The 22744-nt window shown below is 40.0% G+C and overlaps 1 protein-coding gene across 1 annotated transcript; it reads right to left on the reverse strand.

Moving 5' to 3' along the window:
- Positions 1–2122: 2122 nt before the first annotated feature.
- On the reverse strand, positions 2123–3067 carry LOC110334092 (olfactory receptor 2W3-like). Its single transcript, XM_021215949.1, has one exon. It carries the CDS (start codon positions 3065–3067, stop codon positions 2123–2125), a length of 945 nt encoding a protein of 314 aa, XP_021071608.1.
- Positions 3068–22744: the final 19677 nt, after the last annotated feature.

The raw sequence follows: 22744 nt of genomic DNA on the forward strand, positions 1-22744 counted from the left end.
ACTGACCTGGAACTCACCTTGTTCAGATTTCTCAGACCTCATAGTGTAAATCTTACCACAAATACCAACACTGGCAGTGTGGAATTTAGAGTTCTCTGCAGAAGCTCGGGATGGTGGTACAGGCACACAGGACACAGCACACAATAGGTAAAATTTCCCCTTATGCTGAAAACCTCCAAATCCAATGTGAATTATAAAAACTCATTCCAGATACCATGGAGTACATCCTATACATTTGCTTGTCCGAATTATGTACATTATGCAAAATTTTTACTTTTATAAATCAAACTAATGTAAGCCTTGTAGTGCAGCACTGTCCTTCCAGTTACTTGGAAAAATTAAAAGTTCAAGGCCAGCTTAGTAAAAATGTTTATATCTTAAAAAAACAATAAAAAACCCTAAGGATGTAATCCAGTGGTAGTGTTTGCCTATCCCAACTGAGGCTCAGGTTTCCGTCACCAGTCAAACACACACACATGTGCATACACACACATAGACACACACACACATGCACATGGAAACACACAGACAGACACAAATATGTACACATACATAACACACATACAGATGCACAAATACATATACAAATACACATAATATGCACACATACAAATATACACACTCAAACTTACAAAGAGCAACATATTTTTTCTGATTTATCTTTTTCCTTCAATAAAATTGATATTTAGAGCCAAATGCAAAGATGACAGATAAATTCATGATCTGACCCACATTCTTTTTCAGATAAAAGGTTTAATTATTATTTTTTTTTTTTAAAGAGAAACTTTGGCTCCTACCCCCTCCTTCATCTGGAATCTTTCAATGGGAACCAATCAGCTCCAGCGCTCGCAGAAACCCAACAGATGTCTGATAGTAGTTTTTATTACAAAGATGATCATATGGATTGAGGCAAACAGCAGAGTGCTTCTTGCTTCCTTTCAGTTCCTGCTGTGCCCACAGAGGTGAGGAATTACAGAGACACTTATATAATGTAGAGTTCTAGGTACTGGTGATGAGAGACAAACCTGAGATACAGAACACAAGAATTACCCCAGTTTGATTTATAAAAGTCAAAATTTCCCATCAATACCATTTAGACCAGAAGATGTCTGGTGATACAGTGCATGGGATGGCTACTTAAAATTCAGCTTGTTATTTGGAGTTTTTTTTTTAACCATAAGGGGAAAATGTAAAGTCACAAGAACTGGTATTTAGGTGTGAATGACTGTCAAGAGGAAATGAAAACATCTAAAGACAAAATTCATCTTCTGAACTCGAAATCAAACTAACTTTATTGAGTTTTATTCAAGGGAAAATTTTTTCTATTAGTTTAAGAGGCATTTGCTATTTTTTACTTGGGATGCAAATTTATATTATTTGATGTAGCATCTAACCTATAATATCAGTTTAATATACTTTTTACAAAGAACGATGTCTCAAATAAAAAGAAAATAACTTGATATTTAAATTGTGTCATACACATGCATGCAAGCAAATAAATGTAACTAAAAACATATGTCTCTATCAGGGTTTCTCTTATAGCTCAAGTTAGCCTCCAATGCATAATCCTACTGAATGCTAGGATGACAGGGGTACTTACATGACTGTCTCTTGAAAGGATACAGTGGACCACATCTAGACAAATGTTTTATCTTATCCTTGCAATAAAATTAACTATAGTTAGTTATAGTTCATAGAAGACAAAAGTGTTTCAGGATTCGAGTGGCTTAGTTCTACCCCTGAAACATTGCACAAGTGGGTAATGAGATAGATCGTCATGTGACTTCCCTCCCCCCTCTGTCTAACTTCTATCACAATATGTATGTGTGAAGAACTGACTCATGATTTTGCTGAATTTTAAGCAGATGTGGCTAACTTAGAAGGGAAAAGAACACAAGCAAGGTGTTTTTCGGATCAAACCTTACCTATAGCATAGTGAATAATTAGCATCTATTTGAGATTGTATAACACATACTCCCAGTCTCACCATTGAATATTTTATTGGGCAAGCAAAAGTATTTGGATGAGTTTTACACTTTCATTCTATGAATTACATCTTTGTGTTGAGTAAGTGAAAAGAAGAGAAAGAAAAAAAGCAACTTTAGAAAAAGCCCTCCCCCCCCTATTTCCTAGTCACAAGCCTCTTCAGCGCTCCCTTTACATCCTTGTTTCTCAGTGTGTAGATGACAGGGTTTAACATGGGGGTTACCAAGTTGTAGAAGAGGGTAAGAAATTTCCCTTGGTCCTGAGAAGCTTTGTGTCCAGGCTGCATATACATATAGATGATATTCCCGTAAAACAAGGAGACTACGGTGAGGTGGGACCCACACGTGTTGAAAGCCTTCCTCCTTCCTGAGGCTGACTTGATTCTCATCACTGCTAGAGCAATATAGCTGTAAGAAATGAGGATCAGAGTCAAAGGCACCAGCACGATTATCACCGATAAGATGAAAACAGTGCTCTCCACAGCCACAGTGTCCACACAGGCAATTTTGATCAGCGCTGGCATCTCACACAGGAAGTGCCTCACCTGACATCGGCCGCATCGCGGTAGCTTCATGGTCACAGGAGACATGACCAGGGAGTTGAGGAGTCCCACACTCCAGGCTACAGACACCAACGTCCAGCAGAGCTGAGAATGCATAATGACTGAGTAGTGAAGGGGCTTGCAGATTGCAGTGAAGCGGTCGTAAGCCATGACGGCCAGCAAAACACATTCAGTACCTCCTAGGCCAAGAAACATGAACAGCTGGACTGCACAGCCAATGTAACTGATGCTCTTGTCCTGGCCTCCTAAGTTGAAGAGCAATTGAGGGATGGAACTGGTAGTGAAGCAGAGGTCAAGGAAGGACAAGTTGGTGAGGAAGAAGTACATGGGGGTGTGAAGACTGGGGTCCAGATAGGAAACTAAGATAATGATGATGTTGCCCACTAAAGTCACCAGGTAGAAGATGAGGACAAACACAAAGAGGATGGATTCCAGCCTCGGTCTGTCTGAGAAGCCCAGCAGGATGAACTGTTCCTGGCAGCTCTGGTTGATCATGGCATCAATGGTCAGTGCATGCATGCAGAAAAGCCATGGGAAAAAACGTCAAATTCGTTAGAGGCAAGCAAAGTCATCTGTAGAAGGACAAGACCCCAAAAAGTTACATATCATTTCAACATCCTGAGAAGACCTACACAACATCTCTGGGAAAAGAAATTCTTATTGGCCTTGTTTTTTTTTCTTTTTTCTTTTTGGATACCAAAGATATACAGGGCATTATAGAACATTTGAACAACACACATGTAGAATGAATACAAAAAGATGACTAGTATTCTGGAATAGACCACTGCTGAATTATTGACATGCTTTCTTTCAGTTATTTCTTAGGTACCCATATAATATACCCCCAATCATAGTGTATTTAAATTTTCACCATCTGCTTTTCTTTTTGAAGAGTTAGTGTGTGCATGGGAAAGAGAGAGAGAGAGAGAGAGAGAGAGAGAGAGAGAGAGAGAGAGAGAGAGAGAGAGAGAGAGAGAGAGAGAGAGAGAGAGAGAGAGAGAGAGAGAGAGAGAGAGAGATTGTCTGCCTGCATGTAAGTATAGCTCTCTTTGAGCTCACAGAAGGGTGAGGAATTCCCTGCAACTAGAATTACAAACAATTGTGGCCTGCCATGTGGATCCTGGGAACCAAACCCGGCTCCTAACTGCTGAGTCATCTCTAGAGCCCCATGTCTGAATTCTCCTTCATTTAACATTGTATCTGAGAATTGCTTTAGTTTAAAATTTTCTACAAAGAAGCAGAATTTGGTAACTTTATCATCGTGTTATGTGTTATGTTTTCTTGGTAGGTGATCACTAAGAATATTTCACATATACTAGAGATCTAAGTAATTTACAGATATGCCTACTTTATTGTACTCTTTCTTCTAAATATATGGTAAATGTTTGAACAAAAGAGATATATTAAGCGTAAAATATTTGTGGAGAGGTGGGTATATTCTTTATGCTTACTAGCTTTCTGCATCTAAGAAAACTTTTTTTTGTCATTAAACTAGCAAGTCACTGGTCCTATAAAAGTTTATCAACAGATCTCAAAAGCTTTTGGCATAATGAAGACAGGATTTAATATTATTTATTGGAATTGAAGGCACAATCCTTCAAATTTTATTTACCCATTGAGTCCACAGCAATATATAAAATTTCTGAAAATGATAAATTTTATCTTACTATGAAATGCTCATTTTCTTTCTTGTGAATATACACTCACCTATATTATTATAAATTCACAAATTTATAGAAACATAACACAAAGTTTCCAGTCACTATTATATGTTCATCGTTTCTTCCTCTTTTGAATGAACCTATTGTTTTTAGTACATTAAATTTTAATGGGCTTTATTTTTTGAGACAGAAATTCATTGTGTAGCCCTAGCTGGCTTGGAACTCACCTTATACACCAGGCTGGCTTCTAACTCATAGAGATCTGCCTGCCTCTGCCTCTAGAGGGTTGGGTTTAAAGGCATGTGCCACCATCACCTGCCTTTACTTTGAATTTTAAAATGACAAACATTTCCAAGTAAGCTTGAATTAGGTATTTTAATACATTGCTGGAGAGTACCATCATGTTGTCTTTGAAAAACAACAAGCCCTTTACATGACAAGAAAGCTATTTGTCAAATACGAAAAAGTCCAGATAGATCATTCTTGCATATTTCAAACTTTATGGATCTACTGGTAACTACTCTAACTCGCAACCATAACTAGTTCCCTCTACATAAATCATCATTTCAAGCCATGTGTGTATTAAAAGCATCACATAGAGTCAAGTCAGTGTGAAGGAGCCCCATGATACAGTGTCTCACATGTCCCACTGTTTCCACATTGATATTCATGTTTGTAAAGTGGCTTGGACATGATAAGCCATGTGACAGATACAATGATAGAAAGGACCAGCCAGGTCTGTGTTATCAACAGGAGGCTCTGCCCATGATAGAATGTAAATAGAGCAGCGATGGCAGCAAAGACTGACTGATTTTGGTCAGCTTAAATCAGTTACAACTGTAAGTGGTCAGAAAAGAGAGCTTAGTGGCAAATTTACCTTCTGAGTGATTTTAAGAGGTCTCTGTAGATTCAGTGCTGATATAGCTTTAGGTCAGAGGGATGATGATTATCCTTCAAATATATAGTTCAATTTCTAAGCAGATTTATATAGATAAACATAAATATTCAGCAAATATTTATCAGTATCCTGTTACATATTGTCTTAGTCAGGGTTTCTATTCCTGTACAAACATCATGACCAAGAAGCAAGTTGGGGAGGAAAGGGTTTATTCGGCTTACATTTCCATACTGCTGTTGATCACCAAATGATGCAGGACTGGAACTCAGGCAGGTCAGAAAGCAGGAGCTGATGCAGAGGCCATGGAGAGATGTTCTTTATTGGCTTGCTTCCTCTGGCTTGCTCAGCCTGCTTTCTTATAGAATCCAAGACTACCAGCCCAGAGATGGTCCCACCCACAAGGGGTCTCTCCCCCTTGATCACTAATTGAGAAAATGCACCACTGCTGGATCTCATGGAGGCATTTCCCCAACTAAAGCTCCTTTCTCTCCAGGTGTGTCAAGTTGACACAAAGCTAGCCAGTACACATATTAAACACGTGTTCCATGTTGGAGGTATGATAATTTTTAAAATAGATAGTAACTGACCTCATTGGTTTATAGACTAGTGAGAGAAAGTTGTTTATCAAAACTTACAAAAATGAATGTTTGGTGACTCTCAACTTTGTTGAGCCTTTATTGAGTATTAAGTATTTTCTTGGACTACAGCATTTTCTCTTACTCCTGCATTTTTAGTACACAAGATTAAATAACTTACCAATATGTACATGGCTAGAAGTTATAGATGTGACATTTGAACACAGGCAAGTTTGACTTTAAAACCCCAATTTTTTTAAGCCAGAAAGAAAGCATATTAATTATTCTCCAGCTGAAGTACTGGGTTCCATTATGGTGCGCAGAGTACTCTGAGCTCTTCACTTGATGGCTTTTTCAAGTTGTGTCTAAAACTTGTTTTTTAAGGCAAATAAGAGATATACAATTATTCATCAATTATGAAATTGTTGGATTTAAGGAAAAAACTCACATGAAAGAGAGAAACTAAGGCAAATTGTTCCTCAATTATGAAATTGCCGGATTTGAACAACAACAACAACAACAAAAACTCACACGAAAGAGAAAAACTGATTGCCACAAGTTGTCCTCTGACCTCCACATGCACACCGTGGCATGCGGGGGATCTACACACAGCAAAGCAATAAATACATTCAGTCAAAAATTTAAAACTCTAGGTATAAGTTCTTTTTGTATTGAGTCCAGGGCTTCATGTGTATAGGCAAGTACCCTGCAGTTGACCTTCTTCCCCAGCCCTGTAGATGAAATTTGTGAATACCTTCAAGCAATATTTACAGGTAGAATATATAACGGGCAGAAGAGGGCTACACATACAGTGAGTGTAGTGCACACTTCTGGTCCTCTTCTCCTTTACTTACGGGGTACCTGTTTCCTTCCTTCCTTCCTTCCTTCCTTCCTTCCTTCCTTCCTTCCTTCCTTTTTTCTTTTCTTTCTTCCTTCCTCCCTCCCTTTTTGTTTCTTTTTTTGTTTGTTTCAAGACAGGGTTTCTCTGTGTAGCCCTGCCTGTCCCGGACCTCTGTAGACCAGGCTGGCCTCGAACTCAGAAATCTGCCTGCCTCTGCCTCCCAAGTGCTGGAATTAAAGGTGTGCACCACCACTGCCCAGCGCCTGTTTTCTTTAGATACAGGTGACTAGTGTTTGCTCAGAATTTTCTTCTAAAGATAATTTACTAATCTGAAGCTTTATTGGTGATGGGGTTGGAAATGTTGAAGAACTGAGGTCACTTTTGACAAGGCAGGAGTTAATTACTCAAGTGTGTGATAGGAGGAGAGGTGAAAGATAAGTAAGAGAGGCAGGAAGCAGTGCAGATGTGTTGAATGAAGTACAGAAGTTTAAGCATATCATATAAGCTACACAGTCAAAGTGATAGTGACAGCAATAAAATTCCACCCATTGCTAATTATGGCCCACAGATACTAAGGTTGGTAGATCTAAGGAATCAAGACGCATACTTAGAGCTATTAGCACAAACAAGACACAAAGACAAAAACTCCATTCTCAGAGTGTACACTTTAGTGTTAGGAGATGCTCCCTAAAAATTTCCTTTTGTTGATAGACTTTCTGTTCTTGTTACTTTCTTACCTTTATTACTTTGATAAAAATTGTATTTTAAGATTAGTATAGTAACTCAGACAAGCATATATGTCTATAAGATGTATAGACCAGAGCAGTATAATATAACAGGCCTTACAAAACGCAAGTGAACAGTTTTTTTTTTAAAGATTTATTTATTTATTATATGTAAGTATACTGTAGCTGTCTACAGACACTCCAGAAGAGGGTGTAAGATCTTGTGACGGATGGTTATGAGCCACCATGTGGTTGCTGGGATTTGAACTCTGGACCTTCAGCACAGGCTTGGCAATTGTTTCTGCCAACATGGGAAGGTAGTAGAGAATGCTGGGTAAGTCTGTGTAAGCCAGGTCAGTTTTCACTTAAACCAAGGCTCATCCCAGGTGTGTTGAAAGATAACCTTAAGAAAAATTTATATATGTTTAAACAGTTTTGTGTTTTATTATCTGCCTGATAATACCAATATCAAATACTCAGAATTATTTTCATCATTATGGTTTTATTTCTGATATTATTCTTGGGCAGTTGCTGGGCTTTAATGGACATACACTAGCATGTTTGCATGTAGTTAGTGGTCCTCTCCAACAACCTGTGCTATCAAAGCAATTCCCTGAAACCATTTTGTAAGGTTTCCATGGCCTCTAAATAGAGTAGGTAAGTTTTGGGCCTATAATCACCAACAGTAGAGAAATGGAAAAAAAATGTATTTCAAGCTTCTGTTGAGCTGAGCATTGAACATGCTTTTACAATTCCATCTCTTCTCTCTTCCTGCCAATCTCTCTTTTACAATCCCATCTCTTCTCTCTTCCTGCCAGAGCAACAAGTGGGGATGCTTTTGCCCTCACTTATTACTCCCCCCGGCCCCCTCTCCAGTGAGTAACCTCTGATTAAAAATAAAAAAAATTGTTTGCTTTTCTATTACAGTCATTTTCCCCCAACACCCTCTAATAGTATAGCCAACTGTAAGTATCTTTCCTACTTGCACAGAATAGAAGACAGTAGTATCTAACAAAAGCAGAGAATGAGTGTCGAACATACACAACTGGCCTGATGCCGAACACCGAAAGTAATATAACAAACAGGATGTGTGTGGTTCTGAGCCTCTTCGGAGTGGTACTGAAAGGATAAAGAACTACAGTGGAAAGCGTTTATATCATGTCAGCACAATGTATATAGGCAGTGACATTACCTAAAGGCCAGGGATGGGGCATGTGTCCTTGGAAAAGAGGTAACTCAGGTTAAAACTTTAGCAGAAGAGGAGCAGAGGCAATAAAAAGCATGGGGAATGTTGAACAGCCTGGTGATGTGGAGGGTGATGGGGAAATGACATCGAGTCAAGCTGTCAGGTGTTAGAATTTGCAGCCCGTGGTAAACATTGTCTTTATAGAAAAATGGTAAGCACAGAGTGACTCAACATGGTTACAGTAGGAATTTAGAATTTACTGTGGCTGTGGCTCATAGATCATGGGATGGAAAGATGTCTGCTATAACCTAAGCAAAACTGTGGTTATCTACTGCTGAAAAAGAGTCCCCAGGGTCCAGGTGGGTTACCCATGCTAGGAAAAGAACCCACAGTCAGGAACATTTCTCAGGTGTGAAAGGGATGGAGGGGGTGGGGCAGGTTGGCAGGTTCTATGTGTACATAGAAGGAAAAAGAGAAAATCCAACTTTGGGGTAATGATGAGGTTAATTTGGGGTTCCAGAAGAGTGCAAAGTTTCCTGAAGATTCTGTATTCTATTCTTGTAGCATTTCTAATTTCTCTTTTTAAAAATTATTTCTTCTTTTAAGTGTGTGTGTGTGTGTGTGCGCGCATGCGTGCAAGTGTTGGTGGAGTTCAGATTGCCTGGATCTGGACTTATAGGCAATTATGAACTACTCCTTGTGGGAACAGAATTCAGGTCCTGTGGTAGAGTAACAAATACCCTTGACCACTGAGCAATCTCTGCAGGCCATCATCGTTCTGAGACAGGGTCTCACATAGCACCTCAGGCTAGTATGCAGCTTAACTAGGTACCTCAGGATAGCATTGACATCATGGCAATCCTCCTCCCTTACCATCCTAAGTGCTAGGATTTCAAGAGTAAGCTACCATGTCCAGCTCAATTCCAACTTTTGAAAACATTGATGTTTAATATATTTTTCTTGATGTTTGAACTTGAAAGTTAGAGAATTTTAGTATAACTTGTGTTCCTAGAATCACCATCTATAGTTGATGGGTATGCAGAATTATTGTTTTTTTTTTAAGTTAAATTGTGTGTGTGTGTGTGTGTGTGTGTGTGTGTGTGTGTGTGTGTGTGTACCTTATGTAACCCTGGCTGTATGTACACAGAGAGATGCACCCTAGGATTAGACCTAGATAGTATGCTTTGTAGACCTACTGTAAGGTATCCTTGGCTCTGAGCTTTAATGATGAGAAATTCCTAAGCATGATTTTGTATATTCCTTCATAATGATCTAACCTGTCTCTATTACCAGCAATATTTAACATTATATTCCATTCTAGCATTTCTTTCTTTGAAGATCCCTAGTTACTTAATTTTCTTCCCTAGTCACTTCATGGAACAGGTACATAATGTACAGTTAAGCACAGTTGCCAGTCATATTTTTATGGTTGATAGTTAAATAAACCAGATTAAGAAAAGCTATTAGTTTACTTTTAGAAGATAAGGCAATAATGGACCAGCATTATTAATCACTCACCTCCTTTAATCCATAAGGAAGTGATACCAGCGTTTATTACTTCTTTTTATTAAATATCTTCTGGTAATTAGTATTAGCCCTAGGAGGCTTACCAGTGGGGTCTGTTCTTGAGGCTGTCTTACCTTCTATAGCTTCGCCTTACAACTTGCATGAATAAAGCTTACAGGATGGTCATTATGAGTGAGCACCCAGTCACCAATGAGATGCACTCTGTTCTCATCTACATCCTGACCGCAGGATGCTTAGGTTCTCCGTGATGCTGAGCTCAGGTACAGAGGCAGGATTCTCACCAAATCAGAGCGTTCTCCCCATTGGTGAAGCAGCCCTTTGTGGGCTTCAGCACACTCCACCCCAGGAGTCTGGGAGGAGACCCAAAGACTCCTAAAGAAAGATAGAGAAGTAGTAGAGACAATTTATATCTAAAATCTTTATGAAACTCAGATTGGAGAACTACAACTGTCTCACTCTCTTTACTGAGGCCATTGGGAATATGTCCTCCATTGTAGCAATTAGACAAGTTTACTGTTCTGTCCAGAAAGAAAGACCAGTGGGACATATCTAAGGAATGTTAACATCACACTTCTTTTAGACTGTGAGCATACTTGGTGGGGGAGCTTATTTTGAATAAGATATGTATCTGTTTTAGTTTATCATTGAGGCAGAAGAAACTTAGCCAGACCTGAGACTTGATCAATACATTCTGTGCTCTTTTAGATGCCAGAAGTACTTTACATTTAAAAATTTTGTAATCATTTCAAATGATGGTATGCAGTTTATCGATCTATGGACAATAATGAGGTCTTATCAACAGCCAATAATCATGACAAACAGAAACATTTACCTGATGAAAACAGCAGTATATATTTATAGTTTGACTTAAGTCTATATTAACTTTTTTGTTTTATGAAAAAGAGCAAGGTTGGATTTCCAAATGAAATATTTAATTCAGTAGATCTTTTTAAAAAGCAATTGGATATTTAAGTCTGTCTTTTAGGAGGCATATAGACAGTTTTATGAATAATCTTATCAAATATTCAATAAACAACATTCCCACAATAGTTTTAAACCATCAAAAATATGATAAACAATAAAGAAAGAAAATGTATATATCTGAGTTATGCATGTGTATGTAGTTATGTAATGTTTCCTGGACAGACATGATGACATGATACACTGCTTTATAAAAGAGCATCAGAAGCTAGAAAAACTGTTTCCCAGGAATCACCCTGATAGTGTTGACAGACGAAGGTCTTCCAGGGCAAAAATTGTGCCAGTTTTATGCATGGTTTGTCACAGTTAATTAATCAAAACAGGTGCATTTTTATTAATAATATTGTCTACATTTTACACACATTTCCTTTCTTTAGAGCTGATGTCCTCTTTGTGTTTAGTTTCATTGGTGAATACACACATAAACACACACACACACACACACACACACACACACACACAGAGTGGAGTGTTCGGGAACTAAATGAAGGCATACTATATACCAGGCAAGAGATTTTTTTCCACTGAGTTAAGCTACAACCCATAATAAGGTAGTATTACACCATTTAGTAAAAAAATGTTTTACTTAAATTTTAATTTGTGATAGTAAAACAAAAAGAGGTAAACAGCTCAGTGTGGCAGAAATAAATGTCCACAAAGATCAATGTTATGGTGAATTTTATTATTTTTGCATTTTAGTTATGTGATTATTTTTATAGGCATATGTGAGTACTTCTTTGTGCACAACACACATACAGGAGCTTGCAGAGGTCAGAAGGGTTCCAGATCCCCTGGAACTGGAATCGGAGATGGCTGTGAGCCACCATATGGGTGCTGGGAATTAAACTTGAGTTCTGAGCAACTGCTCTTAACCACTGAGCTATGTGCCTATCTCCTATCATGAATTTTGGAGTTTGATGAAATTAACTCTAAGATAATGAAATGAATTTTGAAATGTATCTTTCAGTATCCAGAAAAATTTTTTTAATATAGTTTGAAATCTCTAAAAGTTTCAAGAAATACACATAAGAACAGCTCTATGATTTTGGAGTTAGGAAGGCCTTGCTTAAAGAAATGAAAAACCAAAATGTCACAAAAGAATTGATCCGTATCAGGGAGGGGGTGGCTAGTTTCCATAGCAGTTGTCTGTAGGGAAGTGGTACATCTTAGGCTGTAGATGCCTAGAAGGAGGGAGCCACAGTTGCTAGTTTGGGTGCATGGTGGTCACTCGATTCCACTCAGACCCTGGGAGAAAGCTTCACCATCTCTCCTAGCCTGGCTCCTATTGGGAATGGCCTTTCTGGGTTCCCATGGGTCTAAAGCCCTGGAGTCCTTGGCCTGGCCATTATTGCTCACAGTCCTTAGGTTCATAAGAAACCAAACACAAAAACAAAGAAGTTCGTTCTAACTTTTAATTTTTTTTCCCTTAAAATGTCTGGTAGACCTAATCTCCTAGGTTGAGTGCTCTAGCAAAAAAGGTGAAATTTGATCTGTCCAAATAAGATTATAATGATAACAATAATGAAATCTTAACTTTTGATACATTTTATTATGTTTATTGTGTGTATTGAGGGGTGCATCTGTGGAAGTCAGTGGATAACCTGCAGGAACGGATGCTCTCTGCATTGTGGGATCCAGGAGGACTTTTACCCTCGGAGCCATCTCACTGGCCTGGAATGCTATTCTTTACAGAAGATTTTCATGTAAGCCATGTAAGACACACTAAGAGGTCGCATACTCATCTTTTTTCTTTGTATCTCAGAGTGGAACAGATGGCATTTCTCTAATCAGAACTGGAAGGTGAGCTTCCTCAGCAGGCTGCTTCTTATTCTAAATACATTATGGGAAGAATGGCTGAAAGGCATGGGTTGGGTACCAGACGTATAAAGAGGAGCAATCAGGGAGAAGAAGTAGCCAGGGGCCCTATAAAATATCCAGGCTAGATTCTGTTCAGCCAACTTCCAGCCCTAAGCTCCTCCCATTCAAATATATAAAGCTGTCATTGCCCTCTTTTCCTGAGGCTTCTGTTTTCCCCGATTGCTCAGTTCTTTGCTAGTGCCAGGGAACAAATTCAGCAATCCCCTAGACAATCACCGACAGTCCCATTATATAACCACACAAAAGAAAGAGTCAATTTGACTAATTTTAATAAGATCTTCATTCCAGAGTTCCAGATGTCCCTTCACTTCTGAATTTTGTACAACTCACCTCCTGAGTACATTATTTTGTCATTCTTTTTTTTTTTTTTTTTGCTTTTAATTAGCTAATGAATTTGAATTTTTGAGATATAGTTTGAGGTAGCCTGGGCCAGAATCAAACTCACTAAGTAGCTAAAACCAGCTTTGAATGTCTGATCCTCTTGCTTCACCTCTTGGGTTGTGGGATCACAGGAGTGCATCATCATGAGACCTGTCTAGGGCAGCAGCTGGGAGGGTTTACAGTGAATGATAGAAGAGAAGGGCATTTTGAAGTCAGGACAAGGGAACAGCATTAAAAAATAAATAAATAAAGGCTGCTAACGTTAGATCATTTTAAGTTCCTGATAGACTTTAGTTATTTTGTGGTTTCCCCAGGGTCCATATGGTGCAGGCATGGGCCCTAGGTTGGTGTCTTAGTTATTTTTCTGTTGATGTAATAAAAACACCTTGCACAAGTTGACTTATAGAAGGAAGGGTTTATATGGATTATAGTCACAAAGGGGCTATATAGTTCATGACCATCATGGTGGGCAAGGATGGCAGCTAGAACTGCCAGCTGAACACTTATCCCCAGTGACACACTTCCTCCAGCAGGGTCATATCATTTAAGCATCTTAGAATAGCACCAACAAGTGGGGACAGAGCATTCAGATGTTTGAGGTTTATGTAGACACATGGTATTCTTGGGACATGGTTACCTTCAATAACGTGGGCCCTTGTGGGAGGTCTTTATATGGTAGATTATGTACTCTTGGAGGGACAGTAAAACTTTCTTTTGCTTTCTATTATCTGAGCTGTTTCTCTGCATCTTATGCTTCCCTCAGGATATGGGATGTATTGGATCACTTAAATTGATGGAGCCAGCCAGTCATAAAATGAAAACATTAGCCCAAATAAACCTGTTCTCCTTACATGTTGATTGCTTCAGGCTTTACACACAGAAAGGTGATTGACGGGTTATTTTTTGGTAAGGGTTAATGCAGAATGAGTCCTAATTATGCTGACTCAGGTCAGTGGAACATTTGTGGTTTCAGAAAAATCTGATCTATTTTGGGATTTAAAAAAATGGTTTTTACAAAGCTCAAGTCTAAGTGGATCAAAGACCTCCACATAAAACCAGAGACACTGAAATTGATAGAGGAGAAAGTGGGGAAAAACCTCGAAGATATGGGCACAGGGAAAAAATTCCTCAACAGAACACCAATGGCTTGTGCTGTAAAATCAAGAATTGACAAATGGGACCTCATAAAACTGCAAAGCTTTTGTAAGGCAAAAGACACTGTCAACAAGACAAAAAGGCCACCAACAGATTGGGAAAGGATTTTTACCAATCCTAAATCTGATAGAGGTCTTATATCCAATATATACAAAGAGCTCAAGAAACTGGACTCCAAAAACTCAAAAAATCCCATTAAAAAATGGGGTACAGAGCTAAATAAAGAACTCTCAACTGAGGAATATCGAATGGTTGAGAAACACCTGAAAAAATGTTCAACATCCTTAGCCATCAGGGAAATGCAAATCAAAACAACCCTGAGATTCCATCTCACACCAGTCAGAATGGCCAAGATTAAAGATTCAGGTGACAACAGATGCTGGCGAGGTTGTGGAGAAATAGGAACACTCCTCCATTGCTGGTGGGATTGCAAGCTTGTTCAACCACTCTGGAAATCAGTCTGGCGGTTCCTCAGAAAATTAGACATAGTACTACCGGAGGATCCTGCTATACCTCTTCTGGGCATATACCCAGAAGATCTTCCAACTGGTAATAAGGACACATGCTCCACTATGTTCATAGCAGCCTTATTTATAATAGCCAGAAGTTGGAAAGAACCCAGATGTCCCTCAATAGAGGAATGGATACAGAAACTGTGGTACATTTACACAATGGAGTACTACTCAGCCATAAAAAACAATGAATTTATGAAATTCTTGGGCAAATGGATGTATTTGGAGGATATCATCCTTAGTGAGGTAACCCAATCACAAAAGAAGTCACTAGATATGTACTCACTGATAAGCGGATATTAGCCCAGAAACTTGGAATATCCAAGACACATTATGGAAAACAGAAGAAAATCAAGAAGGATGAACATTTGTGGATACTTCATTCCTCCTTAGAATGAGGAACATAACCCCCATGAAAAATTATAGGTACAGCGACAAAGTTTGGAGCTGGGATGAAGGGATGGACTATCCAGAGAGGACCCCATTCGGAGTCCATCCCATCATCAGCCACCAAACCTAGATACTAATGCTCATGCTCATGCCGGCAAGATACTGCTGAAGGGACCCTGATATTGTGGCCTCTTGTGAGGCTACGCCAGTGCCTGGTAAACACCGACATGGATGATCACAGCCAGCTACTGGATGGAACACAGGGTCCCCAATGCAGGAACTAGAGAAAGTACCCAAGTACCTGAAGGGGGCTGCAACCCTGTAGGTGGAACAACAACAGGAACTAACTAGTACCCCCTGGGTTTGTGTTTCTAGCTGCATTTGTAGCAGAAGATGACCTAATCGGCCATCAGTGGGAATAGAGGCTCCTTGGTCTTCCAAACTCCATATGACCTAGCACAAGGCAAGGCCTGGGCCAAGTAGTGGGAGTGGGTGGGTAGGGGAACAGAGGTGGGGGGAGGGGTATGGGAATCTTTCGGGATAGCATTTGAAATGTAAATAAAGAAAATAATAATAATAAAAAATAAAAAAAAATGGTTTTTGTTGTTTTTATTTTTTGTTTGTTTTTGATTATATGGCACTTAACACAAATGAGTATTATTATCATTATTATTATTATTATTATTATTATTATTATTATTATTATTATTAATTATTTGGTCTGCTTTGTTGCGGCCCAATACAGAAACTCAGCCCACAATAATGGCTCCTCATGATTTTGTTTAACAGAAACTTTATTTAACACAGGCAAAGCCTTTCAACTGCCTCTGGTTGACTCTAGTAAATCATGCATTAGACCTTGGCTTGGAGCTAAACTCCTCACTTATACAAGCTTCATAAAAATTAAACTGCAAGATAATGAAATGTTAGTGGAAAAAAATTTTAAATCCTGTTCATGGAAAAAAATGTGCTTTTCCATGAACAGGATTTAAAGAAATACCTTTAGTTTTCTATGTAACTAATAACAAAAACTCTACAATAAATTTAAAAAATTGGAGTCTCAGAGTTTTAGAGGAAGATTAAAAACTCATATTCAGAAGACATGAAGAGATTGTTGAGTGCGCTTGAAGAGGCCCCTGGTTCTGTTACCAGCACCCACATGGTTTTATAACTAGCCCTAACTTTAGTTCCAGAGATCTGATAACCTCTTCTGATCTCATAGGGCACCAGGCACACACATGGTGCACATATATACATATAGGCAAAGGACTTACATACATAAATATAAAAAGCTAAAGCAAAGGCCCCTAACCCATCAGCCACTCCCTTCCTCTTCACAGTGGAAGATATTTATCATACTTCTCTAAATGATAGATTGTTCAACCAAGCAAATACCATTTAAGCATAGTTACTCTAACTTATATTTTCTGTTTCATATTTTATTACAGAAAATTTAAAGAATGAAACAAGAATTTTATGAACAGCCTATGGCACATGGCAGTGACCCCATTTACATAATAGAAACCCCAGCAACTTTATTAGCAATCCCATAGCAAACTCTCAGGCTGGCGTAAGATAGACTGATTACTTGGTATAAAAATACTGTATCAGACGCTTTTTCTAGGAAGCATTGACTCTTTATTTGGGTTCATAACTAGAAGCAAAGTGAAAATCTTGCATCTCTGCTTCACTTAGCTCCATCTCCACTGGGTCACTCTCTTACTTCTGCATGTAAACATGTTCAAGGACTATCTACCAAAAAACCCCAGCTATGCCTTAACTAGTTCTCCCACCTTTAATGGTGAGAGCACAAAGAAGGATTGTCTGAACTCTTGTCCTCGTGAAGGACAATAAGTGCTCAATTGCTCAGCTGTCCATCTATCCAGTCCAAATATTTGTGTCTGTTCTTACAAAAGCAGTAATCCCACTCGGGAGGGCTCTACTTTTATGGTATAATTATTAAAGATGACACTGTCCATGGTGGCCATTCTTAGTTATCAAATTGACTACATCTGGAATCAACTAACACCTAAATGGCTGGGTATACCTGTGAGGGATTTTTAAAATTAAGTCATTTAAAGTGGGAAATTCAGATTTTTTGAGGTGGTCAGACTCACCTTTAATACGGACCACACCTCCTGCTGGTCACCCATATAGAGCATGGGAGACTGAAGGTTGCTTTCTTTACCTGCTTGTTCTCGCCTTTATTTGCAAGTCTACTCTTTCATTGGCATTAAAGCCTATTTTGTTGAGATTCTAATGTATACTGATGACCAGCTAAGAAATCCAGTCTTGTAAACTGGATTGTTGGACCTTCTGTTAGCAGGCAGCCATTGGTATACTAACTGGACCACACTCTGTAAAACATTCTAATAAATCCCATAATACATAAATATTAATTCTATCTGTTTGTTTTATTGATTGATGTTATTCATAGGTGCTGCACTAGAGAGAGGAGTTCACTAAGCTGCTAAACCTTTATTTCCTAAAGGAGCAGAGGGGTTCAGTCTTCATGGAAAAGATTGGTGCCCAGGCTAGTTCATTTCAGTTACTTTACTCATAAGGTGGATTGGGGCTGGGAAAGGTTCCAGCTACCAAAGTTCTCTTGCCCTTGCTGCCCATGAGAGCAGACAATGCACACAGATCTCAGGCCCTTTTGACCATGGCAGGCATGTGTTCATGAGCACCACATAAACTTGAGTGATTATCATTTATCTCTTAGTTTTCTACCATAGTCTTTCATCCTTTTATTGATTCTGCCTCCCAACTAATTTTCTACATTACAGTTGGAGTGACATTTATACATACATTGCTGGTACATTAAGATATCTCATTGGTGTAATGTTCATATGCTCTCAAAAAATTCTTGTGTTGAAATTCTAATTCCCAAGGCTTCACATATTTGAAGGTAAGGTCTTTGAGAGGTGATCAGTAAAGGGGCAAAGCTCTGGTGTGTGAGATAATTGTACTGATAAGAGAAAAATGGGAGAAGTCTCTTGTCCTTCCTATGTAACTGTCTAGAGAATGTGGAAGCATGTATCATAGAAAATGTCCAACAGCAGAGTACAGTGATGCTGGTCCCCTGATTGATAATTTCTACAGCTATAAAAATGAAGTTTCTTGTGTTTCAGCCTATGTCATTTTGTTATAGTGCATGTAACATTGCAATACCTTTCTGTTACATTCAAAACACGAGTTTCCCAGTGTATTCTCCACTGCCCCCTGTGGTTTGGTTCTAATCTCCTGTCTCGCCCCTTTGCATCACAAGTCCTTATCTAAAATCTATCGCATGCAATCTTCTTCCCAGCTCTTTTGAATCGATAATCTCTGAATAATGATTCATTTTCTTTTTTGCTGTTTTACCGGAATACACCTTATCTGTTTTATTATCATTTCAGTTTCTTTAATTAAGTTTTTTTTTTTTTAATCTACTATGGTGGCCTGGCCCATGGAAAGTGGCACTATCAGTAGGTGTGGCATTATTAGAGGAAGTGAGGGTGGCTTTACAGTTCCTATGCTTAAGATCTGTCCAGGGCAGAAGACAGCCTTCTCCGGGCTGCCTTTGGATCAAGGTATAGAACCCTTGACTCCTCTAGCACCATGCCTGCCTGGACTGTGCCATGCTTCCTGCCTTGATGATAATGGACTGAACCTCTGAACCCATAAGGCAACCCCAATTAAATGTTGTCCTTTATAAGAGTTGCCTTGGTCATGGTGTCTTTTCAGAGCAATGAAACTCTAATCAAAGTACCTACCTTCACATCTTGTTGCCACACCTTATTCTCTGTGACTGTGGATGTTGCACCAAGATGTTGTAGCTTATGGCGAAAACTCGCAGAAGTCAATGCTGCTCTGAGTTCAGGGATGTGTCAAGTTCCTCTACACCATTTAGTGGTACAATGGTAGCCACATTACTTAACCTTTTATTTCACAGCTTTCTCATAATGCCAATACCATATCCAACCAGTTATTTTGTGAATACTAAATGATCTCACAGCATAGAAAAAAAAAGAGCATAGAACTAGCCCTAGCCTGCAGTACCCCGAAGCTTGTCACTTGTGCTCACTTGGAGTTACAGTAGGTTGTGATTGTGCATTCCTGTGGAAAACTTGTTCATTGTCTCCTCCCACATGGCTCCAAAAATTCTAAGAGAGTAAAGGATATTTTAATTGTTCTCCATTGGATTTCTAGTCTAATAATTATTATTTGTTGGACTATAAAGTTAACATTAAAGTCATGAAATACTTTGAACTTTTCCAAAGCAATGGGTAACAATTTGGATCATAACATTCACGAGATTGAGTGAATAAAAGCAAAGGAAATGAGAAGAATGGAAGTTTCTGGGTTTCTGCTGGACACCACCAAATAGTTTATCCAGCTGGGTAAAAAGTTACCATAATTTTTATAATTTTACTAGCTTTCAGCTGCCAAACAGAAAACATTAGCATAACTGTCATCTGAGAGGTGTCACCAAGCAACTGATGGAAACTGATGCAAAGACCCACCGCCAAACATGGGATGGAACTTGGGGAATCATATGTAGGAGGGGGAGGAAGGATTGAAGGAGGCAGAGAGGTCAAGACTACCACAAGAAAACGTACAGAATCAACTAACCTGTGCTCATGGTGAATCAACAAGTAGCATGCATGGGGCAGTCCTAGGCCCTCTACACATATGCAACACTTGTCCAGCTTAGTCTTCATGTGGGACTCCTAACAGCAGCAGCAGGACTGTCTGAGTCTGCTGCCTACTTTTGGATTGTTTTCCCTTATCTGAGCTGCCTTATCTAGCTTCAATAGGAGAAGATGTGCCTAGACCTACTGGGACTTAAAATGACAAGGCAGGTTGACATCCATGGGAGGTCTCCTCTTTTCTGAGAAGGGGGAGATGAGGGGGAGGGACTTGGAGGAGAGGGAAGCTGTGATCTGAAAGTAAGGTAAATAAATTAAGTAATAGAAGGGAGGAGGAGGAGGAGGAGGAGGAGGAGGAGGAGGAGGAGGAGGAGATTCTCATAACCATCCTCACTCCCCCCTCCTATGGTGATGCTTGTTGGTGGTGATGTTCTTGTATCAGTCAGGGGCAGAGCAGATGGCAGTTCTTTGTTCGTCCTAGCTTGATGTCTGCTTTGGTGGCCAAAGCTGTTTTATGCCTAAACCACACAAAAGTCAAATCAAATCAAATCAAATCCAGGCAGCACAGTGTAGCACAGGAGGAGGAAGACAGACAGACCTGCATTCAGCCATGCCACAAGGTGCAGGCAGAGAAAGATGCCCACAGATCTGCTCTCTCTCCCAGGGCACAGAGGAGAGCATAAACATGCAGAGCCCTGCCTACCACCAGCGAAGCATGTGGGGAGGAGACCTATGGCCTGCCATGCCATTCACAGGCCTGCCCTCCGGCACACAGCACAGGTGAGCCATAGTCACCTGCTTAGTAGAGGATGTCACCCAGCGACCCACCAGCTATGTGGCCAGCCTGCATCAGGAGCCACCACAGTGTGCAAACATAGGGTGCACAGATGGGAGAGAAAGAGAAGTGGAGCAACTTGAGCATTATAAAGCAAGATGGAACTGGAGATACGAGGGTGGAGAGGAGTGGCCAGCCATGCTACATGCATGGAGCCATGGTGAAGTCCCAACCCAAGCTGCCATCGAGGGATATGTTTGGGTCTGTGCCTATGCAGTGGCAGAGGTCTGTGTTGATGTCCGTGGTTCATATTACCACTAGAGAACATGGGAATGTCCTTGGTCTGGGAAGCCTCTGCAGACCACATGGATGTCCAGGGACTTTGAAGAACTGGCCACACCCCTTACTACCTGTGGTGCTTTGGAGAGCTGGTGGCAGTACTTGGGAGGGTAGGGCCCTAAGCCTCTCCCAGACAGCACAGAACAGCTGGCCCTCGTAGCAGGGGTGTGGGTGAGTTGGCCCTGAGGGTGTATGAGTGTGAGTGGGCTGGCCCAGGCCCTCACAAGCTGCAGCACTTGGGAGAATGGGCCCCGCACCTCTGACTGAGCAGCATAGTGGGACTGGCCCGGGAGGCATGAGTGCTCATCAGCTGACACCAAGGGCGTGAGAACAGGAGAGCTGACCCTGCTCTCTGCATTGGGTGTCCTTCCTGGAGAAGTGCTGGATATCTCATTCTGATGGTGCCGATAAGGGAGACCTGGCCTGCTGACGAGCTCAGATACCATTGAGGTCCAGTTCCAGGGCACTGAATTAACCCACTTCAAAATCTATATCACCCATGACTGCTTGAAACACGTGAAAGGGCCAGTCCTGCTGATCCAAAGCTACAACAGGTTAACCAGGAGGAGACTTGGTGAGGTTCCAATACTGATATAATAATTTTATGGCTTGCTCTAGAAAATATTAACTAAACAGTGTCTTTGTCAAGGTTTTAGAATAGTTTCTTGCTGTTCCCACCAATTCAGAGCAATTAAATTATAGGTTTTACTTAACTCAACCAGTTCCTTGTCATGAAAATTCACCTTTTTATCACCTGTTCCATCCATAATCTTATAAAGACTCTTCCTCCAATTTTCTATTTTCTGTAACACTGTCTAGAAATTATTTGTTATTTCTGTAATAGGTCCATGTTTTAGTTATATTCTATTGCTATAAAGAGACACCGTGGCCAAGGTAACTTATAAAAGAATGCATTCAATTGGGGTTTGACTGTTCCAGAGGGTATTAGAGTCCATGCCAACCATGGCTGGGAGCATGGCAGCCGACTGGCAAAGATCACATTAGATCAGTAGCTGAGAGCTAAATGTTGAGACAAGACAGAGAGATGAAGGCAGAGAGAGAGAGAGAGAGAGAGAGAGAGAGAGAGAGAGAGAGAGAGANAGAGAAGAGAAGAGAAGAGAAGAGAAGAGAAGAGAAAGAGAATAGTGTGGGCCCAGTGACACTCCCCCTTCAAGAAGACTACAACTCCTAGCCCCTCCCACCAAGTGAGGACCAGCCGCTAAAACACATGAACTTACGGACCCATTCTTATTCAAACAACCACAAGCCGATATGACTCAGCTATGCTTAACCTATAATTTTGTGTGGTTAACTAAGAAACTACCAAACAGCATCTCCAAATACCACTTTACGACCCACCAGCAACACAAACGAGTTCAAGGTCCAACACGGTTTCATCATTTGACGTTGACATTGTAGTTTTAGTCATTGTATGTAGTGAGTTTTATCACAATTAGAAAATTTACATTTCCTGAGAAAACCCAGGTAGGGTGCCTGCTGATGTTTGCTTTTGTTACCTCAGATTCAATCTCACAGTTTCTTCCCCAACTCTGCAGCAGGACACCTATAGCAATCTTCCCTACCCCCAATTCCCATCTCCTATAGAACCCACAGATCTTTCCCTTCTAAGCCCCCATTTGTTCCTTTGTCCTAGCTTCCAACCCAAGCAGGCACCCTGATAACCTGAGGACCTCTCTATCCACATTTTTCATTCTGTGCCTCCTGATACAATAATCCCCAC

This window comes from Mus pahari, chromosome 16 (assembly GCF_900095145.1).
Source record: "Mus pahari chromosome 16, PAHARI_EIJ_v1.1, whole genome shotgun sequence".
In the NCBI taxonomy this organism is placed as follows: Eukaryota; Metazoa; Chordata; class Mammalia; order Rodentia; family Muridae; genus Mus; species Mus pahari.

What these genes read in the sequence shown, in the direction of transcription:
- LOC110334092 (XM_021215949.1), bottom strand. Translation starts at nt 3,067, where the DNA reads ATGCATGCACTGACCATTGATGCCATGATCAACCAGAGCTGCCAGGAA.